This window comes from Heterodontus francisci, chromosome 13, assembly GCF_036365525.1.
Source record: "Heterodontus francisci isolate sHetFra1 chromosome 13, sHetFra1.hap1, whole genome shotgun sequence".
Lineage (NCBI taxonomy): Eukaryota > Metazoa > Chordata > Chondrichthyes > Heterodontiformes > Heterodontidae > Heterodontus > Heterodontus francisci.
The window spans coordinates 95169302-95187352 of record NC_090383.1 but is presented as its reverse complement, the minus strand read 5'-3'; the positions used below and the strand labels follow the sequence as shown (position 1 = coordinate 95187352).

Genomic DNA, 18051 nt, shown 5'->3' with positions numbered 1-18051 from the left:
TGTCTATGACACTTTCTGCCACTTGCATGCTCCTAAGTGCATCCAGTTGGTGCTCCAACCAATCCATGCGGTCTGTGAGGAGCTGCAACTGGGAACATTTCCTGCAGATGTAGTCGTCCGGAATGCTGCAAGCGTCACGGACTTCCCACATCTCACAGGTGAAGCACTTCACTCCTCTAACTGTCATTTCTAGCACTAATTAGTTAATTAATATAAAATAAATAAATACTTATTAAATCCTTACTAAATTGTTATAATTAACTATATGGTCCCTAGTGCTAGATTTCTACTATAAATATTAAATGCTAACTAAATACAGTAATCTCCTCCCTCTGGTTTAGTTACTCTACTTATTAATTAGTTAATTAAGGGTTTTAATCAATTTTTACCAATGTTTTATTTTCAAATTCAGTACAAATTCCCGACCAGCCAGTCAGGTCACAGCTTTCCTGTGACGTCACTTTTCAGTTTTTTTTTACCAGAGGTAAGTTTTTTATACTTACCGGTCCGGAACTCCGCTGTCCGAGTCTTCTCTGTGAATGTCGGCCGCAAATCCCTGAGGTAAGTTTTTTATACTTACTGGTCTGGAACTCCACCCTCCGAGTCTTCGCCGTGAATGTAGGCCGCGAATCCCCAAGGTAAGTTTTTTATACTTACTGGTCTGGAACTCCGCCCTCCGAGTCTTCTCCGTGAATGTAGGCCGCGAATCCCCGAGGTAAGTTCTTTATACTTACCGATCCGGAACTCCGCCCTCTGAGTCTTCTCCATGGATGTAGCTCAGTGTCGTGCCAAGCTCGAAATTCTTTGAGGTCAGGGTGTAAGGGATGAGGCTGAGGCATTTGCTAAGGACAGATCGTTCAGGCTCAGAGAAAAAAAGGTTGGAAGGTATTGGGAATGTGCGGCAAATGGTAAAGTTAAAAGTCGGGATGGGGTCAGAGGGAAATGAAGGAGAAGAAAGATCCAAATTCTCACAGGACTTGACAGGGTAGATGTTGTTCCCGATGGTGGGGGAGTCCAGAACCAGGCGTCATAGTCTAAGGATACGGGGTAAACCTTTCAGGACTGAGATGAGGAGAAATTTCTTCACCCAGAGAGTGGTAAGCCTGTGGAATTCACTACCACACAAAACAGTTGAGGCCAAAACATTATATGTTTTCAAAAAGGAGTTGGATATAGCTCTTGGGTCTAAATGCATCAAAGGATATGGGGCGAAAGCCGGAACAGGCTACTGAGTTGGATGATCAGCCATGATCATGATGAATGGCGCTCGAAGGGCCAAATGGCCTACTCCTGCTCCTATTTTTTTTCCATGTTGCTACCTATGAGTTGTTGAAACTTGCGATCCTTCATGCCAAGAAGGAAGAAAAATGTTTTTGTTAAAGCGTCGGATGAGACAAAGGATGAAATGAAACTGCAAATCAGGACAGCTTTGAGATAGAGTGAGTTGGTGCTGCTAAAGAAAGAGGTCAAGAGTGAGAATGCTGCAACACATGGCGTTGAATGTGGATCTCAGGATGCGGTGAGACAAATGGTTCGAGGAACGTTCAATGTCCAGAAGATATCTATAATCATGGGTGGATCTGAAACACGAAGGGTTGGAATCCACATGGAATAAGCAGGAGCTGGAGACAGTTGCTGAGGAAGGAGATGAGGCTGTGAAAGCGCATTTTATTTTGTTTTCTTTCTCTTTGCTGGTTTTGGTTTTACTCTCATTTTCCCCCTTTTTTGCTTTCAGATAGCAGCTGTTCATCATTCTGCTATTCACAACTTCTTCAGACACAACTTTTGTTTCTTTACTTGTCCCAGTACTACTCCCTTTGGTCCTGCAATACCAACTCTTTTGTCATTTAATTGCTCCTGCCTTCCACCCGATCATAGACCTTCCCTTTTATCCTTTTCCCACCTCCTGTCTTTCATTTACTTAAGACCTATTACATTTCTAACTTTTCCCAGTTCTTATAAAAGGTCATTGACCTGAAAGGTTCTATTTCTCTTTCCAGAGAAGCTGCCTGACCTGCTGAGTATTTCTAGAATTTTATGTTTTCATTTTAAGCCAAGGGACTGACCTGCTTCAGTAAGAAGTGTAGGAAAGCATACCAGGAGCAGAACCAGGCATATCGAAAAATAAGATGCTAACCTGGTGAATACAAGACTATATGCATGCTAACCAACAGAAGAAGCATGCTATAGACAGAACTAAGGAAACCCATAATTAACAGATCAGATCAGAGCTCTGCAGTCCTGCCACATTTATTCATGAATGGTGGTGATCAATTAAACAACTAGCAGAAGGAGGAGGCTCCATGAACATTCCCTTCCTCAATGATGGCAGAGCCTAGGAAGTGAGTACAGAAGATAAGACTGAAGCATTTGCAACTATCTTCAGCCAGAACTGCCAAATGGATCCATCTCGACCTCGCCCTGATGTCCCCAGCATCACAGGTGCCAGTCTTCAGTCAAATCTACTTACTCCACATAATGTAAAGAAACAGCTGATTGCACTGGATACAGCAAAGCCCATGGGCCTTGACAACATTCCAGTTGTAGTACTGAAGACTTGTGCTCCAGATCTACTTACACCCCTAGCCAAGCTGTTCCTGTGCAGCTACAAAACTGGCATCTACCCAACAAAGTGGAAAATTGCCCAGGTATCTCCTGTCCACAAAAAAGCACAGGGCACCAGGGATTGAAGTGTCAGCTGGCCGGCAGATAGCAGCAGAATGTCAGGCAGCAGTGCGTCTTCTGGGTGGAGCAGGGAACTAGTAATCCATAGCCCTGAACGATTAATCCAGAGAGTTCAAATCCCACTAAGACAGCTCAGAAAAATAGCCTACCACTACCTTCACAGGGCAACTAGCTGCGACAAATATATTTTAAGAATGAATTTTAAAAACAGCACAAAAGTGCTAGGAATTTGCATAGAAGTTGTGTGCAAAACTCATTCAGCCTCCCAAATTACTAAAATTAGGGATAATTATGCCATGTGGCAGGAACATGCTGAAGTGGAGTCCATAGTTTAAAAAAATTTTGGTACACTGCTCACCACATGATAAAATCTGCTAGGGATGAATGGGCAACCAGCTGGTGCCTGAAATACCAGCATTGCCACTACCTGTGCATCATAATTGGTGACTCGTATCCAGATGATTTCTTTATTTTCTAACAGAAAAAAAACTAGTTGCCATTAATTTCCTCACTATCTTTAGCACTTACACTATTATTGTGCTAAACAGAAAATAGAAGCAGGAGTAGGCCATTCGGCCCTTTGGGCCTGCTCCACCATTCAAAAAAGATCATTGCTGATTGTCTAATTCAGTACCCTGTTCCCGCTTTCTCCCCATATCCCTTGATCCCTTTGGCATTAAGAAATATATCTATCTCCTTCTTTAATACATTTAATGACTTGGCCTCCACTGTCTTCTGCAGTAGAGAATTCCACAGGTTCACCACCCTCTGAGTGAAGAAATTTCTCATCTCAGCTCTAAATGGCATACCCCATATCCTGAGACTGTAACCCCTGGTTCTGGACTCCCCAGCCATCAGGAACATCCTCCCTGCATCTAGCCTGTCTAGTCCTGTTAGAATTTTATAGGTTTCTATGAGATCCCCTCTCATTCTTCTAAACTCTAGTGAATATAGGCCTAGTTGACCCAATCTCCTTATACATCAATCCTGCCAGCCCAGGAATCAGCCTAGTAAATCTTCTTTGCACTCCCTCCAAGGCAAGAACATCCTTCCTCAGATAAAGAGACTAAAACTGCACACAATACTTCAGATGTGGTCTCACCAAGGCCCTATGTAACTGCAGTAAGACATCATTGCTCCTGTATTCAAATCCTCTTGCAATGAAGGCCAACATACCATTTGCCTTCCTAATTGCTTGCTGCACCTGAATGCTTGCTTTCAGCGACTGGTGTACAAGGACACCCAGCTCTCGTTGCACCTGCCCCTTTCCCGATCTATCACCATTCAGACAATAATCTGCCTTTCTGTTTTTACAACCAAAGTGGATAATCTCACATTTATCCACGTTATACTGCATCTGCCATGCACCCAACTTGTCCAAATCACATTGGAGCCTCTTAGAATCCTCTTCACAGCTCACATTCCCCCCCAGCTTTGTGTCATCTGCAAACTTGGAAATGTTACATTTAGTTCCCTGACCCAAGTCATTAATATATATTGTGAATAGCTGGGGCCCAAGCACTGATCCCTGTGGTACCCCACAAGTCACTGCCTGCCACCCGTTTATTCTTACTCTGCTTCCTGTCAACCAATTCTCAATCCATGCTAGTATATTACTCCCAATCCCATGTGCTTTAATTTTGCACACTAACCCCTTAAGGTCGAGGATTTTTTTATTTTGGTGCATTTGGGTGCACTGAGGCCATTGTTGCACTAAACACAACTTTCCTTACTCTTCTTAACAGTGCAAACCATATGTCCATCAAAGCCCCTCAAGTCTCAATTATATAGCTCCACTGTACATGGAAGTTTCATGGGTTTAGCCTGCTCCTGTACTTGATGTAAATTGCACCCCCAAAAAAAGGTCTCACAGTTCCCCTGTCACTTCAGATCATGGTGAGCTGAAGAAAGCACCAACTTCATTTACTGATTCCATGTTTCATGCTATCTTATTTAACCCGATGCATCACAACACGCCCCAACACAACTTTGAGACATCCAATGTCCCCTACCCCAAACACATGCGAATCAATTTTGGGCATAGATGGCTTTCCCCACAGGCATACCATTCTGTGTCTCAACGTGTGTGCAGCCCACACTGGTCCTATGAGAGCCTATCCAAGGAACAATGCATCCGAAAGCTGCACCTCTCTGAGGAAGCTACTGGACACCTCTGTCAACTTCATCATAATGATCTGTAGACTCCCTCCATTATCACAACTGCCCTGACAGGACAGTTAAGGTGACAATTATTATCTACTTTTAAAGTTTTGCATTCTTGCCATCTATGCATAATTAGCTAGTGAGCTGTTAAGGCAAGTGTTGTGCAGGTAACAGACCCACACTTTAATAAAGCAGCTGAGTTCCTGTACTTTGTCATCAATACCTAGGCAGCAGAGCTACAGAGTTTTTTTTATTCGTTCCTGGGATGTGGGGGTCACTGGCTAGGACGGCATTTATTGCCCATCCCTAATTGCCTTTGAGAGGGTGGTGGTGAGCTGCCTTCTTGAACCGCTGCAGTCCATGTGGGGTAGGTATACCTACAGTGCTGTTAGGAAGGGAGTTTCATGATTTCGACCCAGCGACAGTGAAGGAACGACGATATAGTTCCAAATCAGGATGGTGTGTGACTTGGAGGGAAGCTTGCAGATGGTGGTGTTCCCATGCATCTGCTGCCCTTGTCCTTCTAGATAGTGGTATAAGGTGCTGTCTAAGGAGCCTTGGTGCATTGCTGTAGTGCATCTTGTAGATGGTACACTGTGCTACCACTGTGCTTCGGTGGTGGAGGGAGTAAATGTTTGTGGATGGAGTGCCAATCAAGCGGGCTGCTTTATCCTGGATGGTGTCAAGCTTCTTGAGTGTTGTTGGAGCTGCACCCATCCAGGCAAGTGGAGAGTATTTGATCACACTCCTGACTTGTGCCTTGTGGACAGGCTTTTGGGGAGTCAGGAGGTGAGCTACTCAGGTGGGGAGGCAGTGGCATAATGGTAATGTCACTGGACTAGTAATCTAGAGTCCAGGCTAATTCTCTGGAGACATGGGTTTGAATCCCACCATGGCAGATAGTGAAATTTGAATTTAATAGAAAAATCTAGAATTGAAAGCTAGTCTAATGATGATCATGAAACCATTGTCGCTTGTTGTAAAAACCCATCTGGTTCACTAATGCCCTTTAGGGAAGGAAATCTTACCTCGTCTGACTCCAGACCCACAGCAATGTGGTTGACTCTGAAATGGCCTAGCAAGCCACTCAGTTCAAGGGAAATTAAGGATGGGTAACAAATGCTAGCCTAGCCAGCAATGCCCCCATCCCACAAACGAATAATAAAAAAAATTACAGCCTTGGTTCAAACATGGACAAAAGAGCTGAACTCAAGAGGTGAGGTGAGAGTAACTGCCCTTGACATCAAGACAGCATTTGATGGAATATGGCATCAAGGAGCCCTAGTTACTTGCCTCAGGATTCCTAGCCTCTGATCTGCTTAGTAGCCACAGTATTTTATATGGCTATTCCAGATCAGTTTCTGGTCAATGGCAACCTTCAGGATGTCGATTGTAGAGGATTCAGTGAGCGTAATGCCATTGAATGTCAAGGGGAGATGGTTAGATTCTCTCTTGTTTGAGATATTCATTGCCTGGCACTTGGGTGGTGCAAATGTTACTTGCCACTTACCAGCCCAAGCCTGGATATTGACCTGGTTTTGCTGCATTTCTACACAGACTGCTTCAGTATCTGAGGAGTTGCAAATGGTGCTGAACATTGTGCAATCATCAGCGAGCATCCACACTTCTGACCTTAAGGTTGAAGGAAGGTCATTGATGAAGCAGCTGAAGGTGGTTGGGCCTAGCACACTACCCTGAGGATCTCCTACATTGATGTCTTGGAGCTGAGGTGATTGACCTCCAACAACCACAACCATCTTCCTTTGCGCTGGGTGTGACTCCAACCAGTGGAGAGCTTTCCCCTTGATTCCCATTGACTCCAGCTTTCCTAGGGCTCCTTGATGCCATACTCTGTCAAATGCTGCCTTGATGTCAAGGGCAGTCACTCTCAGCTCACTTCTTGAGTTCAGCTCTTTTGTCAATGTTTGAACCAAGGCTGTAATGAGGTCAGGAGCTGAGTGGCCCTGGCGGAACCCAAACTGAGCATCACTGATCAGGTTATTGCTAAGCAGGTGCTGCTTGATAGCACTGTCGACGACACCTTCCATCACTTTACTGATGATTGAGAGTAGACTGACAGGGCAGTAATTGGCCGGTTGGATTTGTCCTGCTTTTTGTGTACAGAACATGCCTGGGCAATTTTCCACATTGCCGGGTAGATGCCAGTGTTGTAGCTATACTGGAACAGCTTGTCTTGGGGCACGATGTGGTCTGGAGCACAAGTCTTCAGTGCTATTGCTGGAATGTTGTCAGGGCCCACAGCTTTTGCAATATCGAGTGCCTTCAGCCATTTCTTCATCTCGTGGAGTGTATCGGATTGGCTGAAGACTGGCATTGTGCTGCTGGGGACTTCAGGAGGCGGCCAAGATGGATCATCAACTCGGCACTTCTGGCTGAAGATTGTTGTAAATGCTTCAGCCTTATCTCTTGCACTGATGTGCTGGGCTCCCCCATCATTGAGGATGGGGATGTTTGTGGAGCCTCCTCCAGTTAGTTGTTTAATTGTCCACCACCATTCACGACTGGATGTGGCAAGACTGCAGAGCTTAGATCTGATCCATTGGTTATGGAATCGCTTTTCTCAATCACATGCTGCTTACGCTGTTTGGCACGCAAGTAGTCCTGGGTTGTAGCTTCACCAGGTTGACACCTCATTTTGAGGTATGCCTGGTGCTGCTCCTGGCATGCCATCCTTCACTCTACATTGAACCAGGGTTGGTCCCCCGGCTTGATGGTAATGGTAGAGCGGGGAATATGCCGGGGCATGAGGTTACAGATTGTGGTTGAGTACAATTCTGCTGCTGATGATGGCCCACAGCACTTCATGGATTCCCAGTTTTGCACTGGTAGATCTCTTTGAAATCTATCCATTTAGCAGGGTGGTAGTGGCACACAACACGATGGAGGGTATCCTTAAAGTGAAGACCTCCACAAGGACTGTTTGGTGGTCACTCCTACCAGTACTATCATGGGCAGATGCATCTGCGGCAGACAGATTGGTGAGGGCAAGGTCAAATATATTTTTCCCTCTTGTTGGTTCCCTCACCAGCTGCCGCAGACCCAGTCTAGCAGCTATGTCCTTTAGGACTCGGCCAGCTCGGTCAGAGTGAATGTGATGGGGAGCGGTGAAGTGAGAGACACGGGGATGTGAAGACATTAAGGGTGATGGAATGTTTTGGGCATTGTGCAAGGCACTTTTAATATGTTAGGGGAGGTATGTAACCATAGTTCAGGCAAGGAAGTTAGTAGATGCCCATGAACAGAGTACATTGTGAAAGATATGTACTATGAGTACTGCTTTTAAGGCGGAGGAGATGGGAATGATGCCCAAGTTGGGAAAGGAAGAAAGGAAAACTACCGTAAGTCAAGGATAGGCACCAACATGTTGCATCACGGAAATTTGACAAAATTATTGACTCAGCCACAGACATGGGGGCAATTAATCTGTGTATAGCCATCTTAATGCCATCAAAGCACAATCTGATTTAGAAAGCATTTCTCCCTATTTAGTGAGATACCTGGCATTGATTTTGCTTGCACAAGTTGTCAATGTCTGCCTGTACACTACATGTAGTGATGCGGAGATTCCAGATAAATGTCCATCTGTCAGGGATGATCTTGATCACTTTCTCTCCCCTCTTGCTCCCTCTTTCCCTCTCTGTGTCAATCCCTATTCCTCTCTGGGTCCATCCCTTACCCCTCCCTCTCTAACCCGTCACTGTATCCATCTCTCTCCCCTCTGTGTCCATCTGTCTCCCCTCTCTCCTTCCTCCCTTTCTATCCATTCCTCTCCCCTCTCTTTCCCCTCTTACCCTTTTGTGTCAATCTGTCCCTTTTCTCCCTCCCCATCTCTTTCTATCCCTCTCTCTCCCTCCCTCCCCTTCTCTCCCTGCCCCCTCTTTCCCTCCCCTCTCTCTTTCTGGCTCTCTCTCCCTCCCCACTCCCTTTCCCCCTCTCTTTCTATCCCCCTCCCTTTCTCTCCCCTCTATCACTCCCTTTCTCTCCCCCCCTCCCTTCCCTCTCTTTCTCTCCCAATGTCTCCCTGCCCCCTCTCTGCCCTCTCTTTCTCTTCCCGCTCCCTCTCCCCCTCGCTTTCTATCCCCCTCCCTTTCTCCCCTCTCTATCGCTCCCTTTCTCTCCCCTCTCTTTCTTTCCCATTCTCTCCCTCCCCCTCTATCTCTTCTTCTGTCTCTCTCTGCCCTCTCTTTCCCTCTGCCCCTCTCTCCCCCCCAACTCCCTTCTTTCCTCCCTCTCTCCCCTCCTCTCCCTCCCCCCCTTCTCTCTCTCCCGGTCCCCCTCTCTTTCTCCCCCTCTCTCCCCTTCTCTCTCCCCCTCTCTTTCTCCTCTCTCTCTCTCCCTCCCCCCTCTCTGCCACCCTACTCCCTCACCCTCCCTCTTCCCCTCTCTCTCTCTACTCTCTCTCCCCACCTCTCTCCCCCCTCACTCACTCCCTCTTTTTTCCCCACTCTCTCCCCTCTATCTCTTCCCCTCTCTCTCCTTGTCCCCCTCTCTCCCTTTACCTCTCCCACTCTCTCTCCAAACTCTCTTTCTCGCCTCCCACTCTCTCCCCTTTCCTCTCCCTCTCTCCCTCCTCTCTCTCTGCCACCCCTCTCCCTCACCCCCTCCCTCCTCTCTCTCTCCCCCTCTCTTTCTCTCCCCATCTCTCCCAAGTCCTCTCTCCCTTCCCTCTCTCTTCCTGTCCCTCTCCCCTCTCTTTTTCTCCTCCCTCTCTCCCATCCCTATTTCTGTCCTCCCTCTCTCCCTCCCCCTCTCTCTGTACCCTCTCTTTCTCTCTCCCCTCCCCTTTCTCCCCCCTTTCTTTCTCCCCTCTTGCTCTCCCCTCTCTATCTCCCCCCGCTCTTTCTCTCCCCATCTTGCCCTCCCCCCTCTCTCCCCCGTTTCCCCTTCGCTCTCTCTCACCCTCTCTTTCTCTCCTCCCTCTCTGATCCCCCCCCTCTCTCTCTCTCTCTCTCTCTCTCACCCCTCTCTCTCTTTCTCTCTCTCTCCCCTCTGTTTCTCCCCATCTCTCCCCCTCTTTCTCTCCCCTCTCTTTCTCTCTCACTCCCTGACCCGTCTCTCCCCTTCTCTCGCCCCTTCTCTCTCTCCCCCTCTCTCTTCCTCTCTCTTTCTCTCCTCCCTCTCTTCCCTTCTCTCCCTTCCCTCTCCCTCCATTCTCTCTCTCCCCGTCCCCCTCTCTCCTCTCTCTCACTAGCCCTCTCTCTCTCCACCCTCTCTCTCTCCTCCCTCTCTCCCTCCCCCTTCTCTGCCATCCCACTCCCTCCCCCTCCCTTTTCTCCTCTCTCTCACCTCTCTTTCAGCCTACTCTCTCTCCTCTCTCCCTCCCTCCTCTCTGCCACCAAACTCCCTTCCCCTCTCTCTCCTCCTCTCTCTCTCCTCCTCTCTCTCTGCCCACTTTCTCTCCCCTCTCTTTCTCCCCTGCCCCCTCTCTCTTCCTCTTTCTTTCCCCCTTTCTCTCCCCATCTCTTCCTCTCTCTCTCTCTCCCCCTCTTTTTCTCCCCCCCATCTCTCACTCCCCCCCCCACTCACTCTATCCCCCCTCTGTCCCTTTCTCCCCCCCTCTCTCTCTCCACACCCTCTTTCCCTCCCCCCTCTCTCACTCCCCTCTCTCTTTGTCACCCCTCTCCCTCCCCTTCTAACTCCTCTCTCCACCCTCTCTCTCTCCCCCCCCCCGTCTTTCTCTCTCCATCTTTCCCTCCCCTCTCTCCCTTCTCTCTCTCTTACTGGCCCCCTCTCTCTCCCTCTCCCTCTTTCTGTGCTCCCTCTCTCTCCCTTCTTTCTCTCCTCCCTTTCTCCCCTTCTCTCCCTTCCCTCCCTGTCCTCCTCTCTTTCTCCACCTTCTTTCTCTCTCCTCTCGCTCTCTCTCCCCTCTCTTTCTCTCCCCCTCTCTCTCTTTCTTTCACCCCTCTTTCTCTCCCTCTCTCTCTCCCCCCTCTTTCTCTCCCCATCTCTCCCTTACCCTTCTCTCCCCATCTCTCCCTTACCCCTCTCTCCCTTCCCACTCACTCTATTCCCCTCCCTGTCCGCTTCTCTCCCCTTCTCTCTCTCCACACTCTCTTTCTCTCCCCCCTTCCTCTCCCCTCTCTCCCTCCCCTCTCTCCTATCTCTCTTCCTGTCCCTCTCTCTCCCCTTCTCTCTTTCCCCCTCTTTCTCTGCCCCCTCTCTCTCCCCATTTCTCTCTCCTCCCTCTCTCCCTTCCTTCTGTCTCCCCCTCTCTCTCCCCCTCTTTCTCTCCCCTCCCCCTCTCTCTCTTCCACTTTCTTTCCCCCTCTTTCTCTCCCCTCTATCTCTTCTGCTCTCTCTTTCTCTACCCATCTCTCCCTCCCTACTCACTCTATCCCCCCTCTCTCTCTCTCCCTCTTTCTTTCCCTCCTCTTTCTGTCCCCTCTCTATCTCCCTCTCTTTCTCCCCCACTCTTTCTCTCCCCATTTCTCCCTCCCGCTCTCTCCCTCTCCACTCAGTCTATCCCCTCTCTCTTTTCCTGTCCCCCTCTCTCCCCTTCTCTCTCCCACTCTCTCTCCAAATTCTCGTTCTCTCCTCCCTCGCTCTCCCCCTTTCCTCTTCCCTCCCCCTCCCTCACCCTCTCTCTCTCCCCCTCTCTTTCTCTCCCCATCTCTCCCAAGCCCTCTCTCCCTTCCCTCTCTCTCTCCCCTCTCTTTCTCTCCTTCCTCTTTTCCATCCCTCTCTCCCTCCCCTCTCTCTCTACCCTCTCTTACATTCCCCCCTCCCCTCTTTCTTTCCTCTCTATCTCTCCCTCTCTCCCCCCAGCCCCCCGCTCTTTCCCCATCTAGCCCTCCCCGTCTCCCTCTCTCCCCCTCTCTTTCTCTCCTCCCTCTCTCATCCCTCCCTCTCTTTCTTCCCCTCTCTTTCTCTCTCCCCTCTCTGTCTCTCTCCCCATCTCTCACTCCCCCTCTCTCTCCCCTTCTCTCTCTCTCCACCTCTCTCTTCCCCTCTCTTTCTCTCCCCCTCTCTCCTCCTTCTCTCCCTTCCCTCTCTCTCCTTTCTCTCTCCCCCTGTTCCCCTTTCTTTTTTCCCTTCTCTCTCGCCCCCTCTCTCTCCCCCTCTCTCCTCCCTCTTTCTCTCCCCTCCCCCTCTCTCTTTTCCTCTTTCTTCCCCCTCTTTCTCTCCCATCTCTATTTCTCCCTCTCTCCCCCTCTCTTTCTCTTCCCATCTCTCCATCCCCCTCTCTCCCTCCCCACACTCTATCCTCCCTCTCTACCTGTCGCCCTCTCTCCCCTTCTCTCTCTCTTCCTTTTTCTTTCCCCCTCTTTCTCTCCCCCTCTATCTCTCCCCCTCTATCTCTCCCTCTTTCTCTCCCCCTCTCTTTCTCTCCCCATCTCTCCCTCCCGCTCTCTTCCTCCCTCTCTCCCTGACCCTCTCTCTCCCCATCTCTCTCCAAACTCTCTTTCTCTCCTCCCGCGCTCTCCCCTTCCTCCCCCCTCTCCCTCCCCTCTCTGCCACCCCTCTCCCTCATACCCCTCTCCCTCTCTCCCTCTTTCTCTCCCCAGCTCTCCCAGCCACTCTCTCCCTTCCCTCTCTCGTCCTGTCTCCCCTCTCTCTCCCTCTTCTCTCTACCCTCTCTTTCTCTCCCCCTCACCTCTCTCCCCCTCTTTCTTTCCCCCTCTCTCTCTCCCTTCCCTCTCTCTGACCATTGCTGGGAGCGGAACAGCTGTTTCTGAACTTTGGTCAGATTCGGGTTTTCTGTTGGACTTTTAAAAAAATCGGAACCCGCCACAAAACTTGAATCTGTCCGAAGTTCAGAAACTGCTGTTCCTGCTCGCAGCACCAGTGAGCTGTCAGCTGTGAAACTGTGTTGCGCTTTCTTTTGCAGCCGTTCTGGTTGGAAAGAAGGACCCAAAGGGAAATTTTTCATCCCTGAAATTACCATTCAAGGACTTCAACATCTGTTAGCACGGACACAGGTGTCTGTGTACGGATATGTTGCCGACCCCTGCTGTAAGTGCCTTGCCATTACCAGATCCGGTGAGATTCTTGAATCTTTCCTGTGCTGCTCTGTTGTCCTGGGGATAAGCTAGTTGGCTGAGAGTGCCAGTATCACTTCCTTCCAGATGCTACACCTGACTGCTCTGCCAGGCTTGGAGAAGTGCTGTCTGAGGAGACTATGCCTCCTGTCCTCCATTTTGTCCTCCTCCCAGAAGTTAACTATTCTTCTCCCACTTCTTCAACCGTCTTGCCTGGTGGGCACAGGTGTTGCGTGGATTGCCATCCTACTGGAAACATGGAATGAAGATATTGGTTATAGATGCCATGGAGAGACTGGAGTAATAAAAACATAAAAAGGCTTGCATCACGACTTCAGAATATCCTAAAGTGCTTTTACAATTTGCACACAGCATAGTCTAACAAGCAAGAAAGTGATAATGACTAAATAAACTTTTTTAGTCATGTTGGTTGAGGGATAAATGTTGGGTAGGACATCAGGAAGAACTCCCTTGCCTTTCTTTAAAACAGTGCCATGGGATCTTTTACATCCACCTAAGAAGGCAGACAGAGCCATGGTATAATGTCTTATCCAAAAGACAGCACCTCTAACAGTACAGCACTCTCTGCATGGCACTGGAGTGTGAGCCTAGATTTTGTGCTCAAGTCTGGAGTGGGGCTTGAACCCACAACCTTCAGCTGCTTTTTTTAATTAATTCATGGGATGTGAGTGCCACTGGCAAAGCCAGGATTTATTGCTTATCCCTAATTGCCCTTGAGTAGGTGGTGGTGAGCTGCCTTCTTGAACCACTGCAGTCTTTGTGGTGTTGATACACGCACAGTGCTGTTAGGAAAGGAGTTCCAGGATATTGACCCAACAACAGTGAAGGAGTGATGATATAGTTCCAAGTCAGGATGGTATATGACTTGGAGGGGAACTTGCAGCTGGTGGTGCTCCCATGCGTCTACTTCCCTTGTTCTTCCAGGTGGTAGAGGTTGTTGTTTTTGAAAGTGCTGTCGCAAGAGCCTCAGTGTATCTTGTAAATGGTACACACTGCTGCCACTGTACGCTGGTGGTAGAGGGAGTGAATGTTTAAGGTAGTGAATGGAGTGCTGATGAAGCAGGCTGCTTTGTCCGAATGCTGTTAAGCTTCTTGAGTGTTGTTGGATCTGCACTCATCCAGGTGAATGGAGAGCATTTCATCACACTCCTGACTTGTGCCTTGTATATGATGGACAGGCTTTGCAGAGTCAGGAGATGAGTTGCTTGCTGCAGAATTCCCAGCCTCTGACCTGCTCTTGTAGCCACAGTATTTATATGGCCAGTCCAGTTAACTGTCTGGTCAATGGTGACCCCCCAGTATATTGATGATAGGGGAATTCTTTGATGGTAATATTGTTGAACGTCAAGGGGAGATAGCTAGATTCTCTCTTGCTGGAGATGGTCATTGTCTGGCACTTATGTGGCATGTATGTTACTCAGAGGCAGTACTAAGAAAGAGAAGAGTCTCAGGAGTATACTGAAGACTGGAGTCTGCAGAGTGCTTTTAAACAGCTACTTCATTATTGCACTCAATTTTCCTGTGGGTTCAACTGCTCGAGTGATTTTACTTGCGAATACTTACCAATTTATAAGGTAATTAACTTACTCAAGAAATTTATGTCTAATTCCTACTGTTGAATGACTGAACTTTCTTGTGCAATAACAATGTGATTGTGGCATAACTGATATTAATGAAATTCAAGGCTAGCATTGCATTAAAATGGAGTGCAAGGCAACAACAACAATTGCATTTATATAACATCTTTAACATAGAAAAACATCCCAAAGTGTCACACAGGAGCAATATCAAACAAAAATTGAAACCCAGTCACATGAGACATTGGGACAGTTGACCAAATGCTTGGTTTAAAAGGAGGGGAGATAGAGGCGGAGAGGTTTAGGGAAGAAATCCCAGAGCTTAGACCTGATGTTGTGCATCGTGTTGCAGAGATTGGAAATGCAAACTGTAAGTGTGATGTTGTGGCTGGTCTCGTTTTATACTTGTGAATAAAAACAAATCTGCATTAACCCCAAATAATGGTATAAATTTCTCATCTCATATGTGAGTATGTGTTATGTAAATCAAATAAGGCTGATCAACAGAGACTGTTCATTAATTTTGCATGCCGAAACTAATGCTGACAGCAATGTTAAAACTTGAGCTTGGCACAGACTCAAAGATGTATGAATGGTGGATCTTATCAAGAAGTATATTGCAATCCAAGTTTGAATCAAAGATTGAGGGGCGGGGGAGATGCGCAGTTTGGGCATGATTGCAGGTAGTGGGTCCGGCCACAATCAGTGGGGAAGATGTTAGCCTGGTGCAAGGGAGACCCAAGGCTTCCTTGTGAGGCATGGAAGAGCAATCCTACCCCTTCTAATTTACAAAAAAGCTTGAAATGTAAGTTTTAAATGTGCTTCTTCTTGCAATGCTGCTTTAACATCTCACACTGAAGAATGCCTGCAGAGTCTCATCGACAGGTTTGCGTCTGCCTGCAATGAATTTGGCCTAACCATCAGCCTCAAGAAAACGAACATCATGGGGCAGGATGTCAGAAATGCTCCATCCATCAATATTGGCGACCACGCTCTGGAAGTGGTTCAAGAGTTCACCTACCTAGGCTCAACTATCACCAGTAACCTGTCTCTAGATGCAGAAATCAACAAGCGCATGGGTAAGGCTTCCACTGCTATGTCCAGACTGGCCAAGAGAGTGTGGGAAAATGGCGCACTGACACGGAACACAAAAGTCCGAGTGTATCAGGCCTGTGTCCTCAGTACCTTGCTCTACGGCAGCGAGGCCTGGACAACGTATGCCAGCCAAGAGCGACGTCTCAATTCATTCCATCTTCGCTGCCTTCGGAGAATACTTGGCATCAGGTGGCAGGACTATATCTCCAACACAGAAGTCCTTGAAGCGGCCAACACCCCCAGCTTATACACACTACTGAGTCAGCGGCGCTTGAGATGGCTTGGCCATGTGAGCCGCATGGAAGATGGCAGGATCCCCAAAGACACATTGTACAGCGAGCTCGCCACTGGTATCAGACCCACCGGCCGTCCATGTCTCCGTTATAAAGACGTCTGCAAACGTGACATGAAATCGTGTGACATTGATCACAAGTCGTGGGAGTCAGTTGCCAGCATTCGCCAGAGCTGGCGGGCAGCCATAAAGACAGGGCTAAATTGTGGCGAGTCGAAGAGACTTAGTAGTTGGCAGGAAAAAAGACAGAGGCGCAAGGGGAGAGCCAACTGTGCAACAGCCCCAACAAACAAATTTCTCTGCAGCACCTGTGGAAGAGCCTATCACTCCAGAATTGGCCTTTATAGCCACTCCAGGCGCTGCTTCACAAACCACTGACCACCTCCAGGCGCGTATCCATTGTCTCTCGAGATAAGGAGGCCCAAAAGAAATGTGCTTCTTCTTGCTCAGGTTCTGGCACCCGGCAAATTTTGCCTAATGTGGGAGCTGACAGTGGTAGCCCTCCCCCAACCCCACCCCCACGCTTGCACACACACTCGGGCCTCAGCTTTGAATTGATGACATCATCGCACCCATTCTGCATATCTAAAGTAGGACCTTGCTTCCTTTCTGTGAGTGCCCTGCACACTGGCTCAACAAAGCAGGTTAATAGTGGGACATGCTGGAAAGAAAGGGGGATTGGAGAGGATAACCAACTTGCGTGATTTTAACTGGAATGCATTGCCTGAAAGGGTGGTGGAAGCAGATTCGAGTAACTTTCAAAAGGGAATTGGATAAATACAGGAAGGGGAAAAATTTGCAGAACTCTTGGAAAAAAGCAGGGGTGTGGGGCTACTGGATAGCTCTTTCAAAGAGCCAACATGGGCATAATGGATAATTCTGTGCTGTATAATTCTATGATTATAAGTTTTTTAATTTAGGTCCTAAGAGTTTTCTCTGTTTATAACAGGAGCAATCTGATGAGCCACTATCAACTCTGTCATTTTACCAAGAACTTGGGAAGATAAGAACTGAAGAACCATCTCTACAGTTTGGTGACTTCAATATGGTGACAAATATAACAAATCTTATTGCATTCATAAGACAATGGGATCAAACAGGAATTTTAGTTGTCTTGAATTTTGGTGGCATGGTTACTATGGATTTTACTGGGGTATATTTGCCTTCATCTGCTTTACTACTTGCCAAGTCAAGAGGTGTAACACCATGCCAGTTAGTATATTTGACTAACATGAAAGTAGAAGCAAACACAGGGTATATACTAAAATACTTTATTGCAGAATAGTTCTTGAACTATTGTGTTACACCTTTTAAATGAAAAGAGTATTAATTGTGTCTAATTAAATGGTGCAGTATACACATGTTGAAAAGCAAGCAGGTTGATTGCTTTTCATGCAATAAATGAAAACCACTCAAATATCATCTATATTTTTATTTCAATTTAAACAAAATCAGTTAACGTCAGTTGAGATTTCCACAACAACAAATGTTCAGTTTCAGGTACTGATCTCAGAAATTGAACACAAGATAAGAGGAAGTAAATTTTCTTCTCTGGCATTGAGAAGTATCCAAAATGAATAGATTTCTCTTTGTTTCTATAAACCAACTTTATGGGATTCTACATGGGTTTTAAATGCAGTTCCTAAATTTTCTTTTCAGTCCTGTAACTCAAGTTTATACAGGCTGCCTCAATATCAAATGTCCTGAGTGGGGTACATTTTTCTCTCAGTCAGTCACTCTAATGATTTTATTTCCCAGTTGTCATTTTAATATCACAAGATAGATAAGAGAGGTCATTCAGCCACGGTTATTCTTCCATAGAGATCTACAGTTTTCCAAAATTACATTACAGGATCCAAATGCTTCTTGAATGACTGTTCCATATATTAATTGCTGTTTATGTGGAGATGATTCTTGACATATCCTGGAATTCTTTATCTGCCACTATTATTGACGCCATATCATCACAAAGATTGCAGCAGTTCAAATAGTAGGCCCACTACTACATTTCGAGGGCAACTGGGAATGAGAAATAAATACAGCCTCATCAGCATTGTGCACATCTCACAAACACATTTTTAAAAATATTAATGTCTGGTAGTCAGTCAGGAAGAAGCAGGGAATGATACTTTGAAGAAGATGCAATAGAGATGTTGCAGGAAAGGAGTCTTCTTTCCCCATTATCACTATAAAGTACCAAAGGCTGAGGCAAAAAAAT

The 18051-nt window shown here is 47.3% G+C and overlaps 1 protein-coding gene across 1 annotated transcript in view; it reads left to right on the top strand.

The window, feature by feature from the left end:
• Positions 1–17118, top strand: part of LOC137376721 (amino acid transporter heavy chain SLC3A2-like) — a 170180-nt gene extending 153062 nt beyond the window's left edge. Inside the window, exon 6 of the mRNA XM_068045696.1 lies at positions 16783–17118. Coding sequence (XP_067901797.1) covers positions 16783–17118 — 336 coding nt within the window. The remainder of the gene's footprint in view (positions 1–16782) is intronic.
• The last annotated feature ends 933 nt before the right edge of the window (positions 17119–18051 follow it).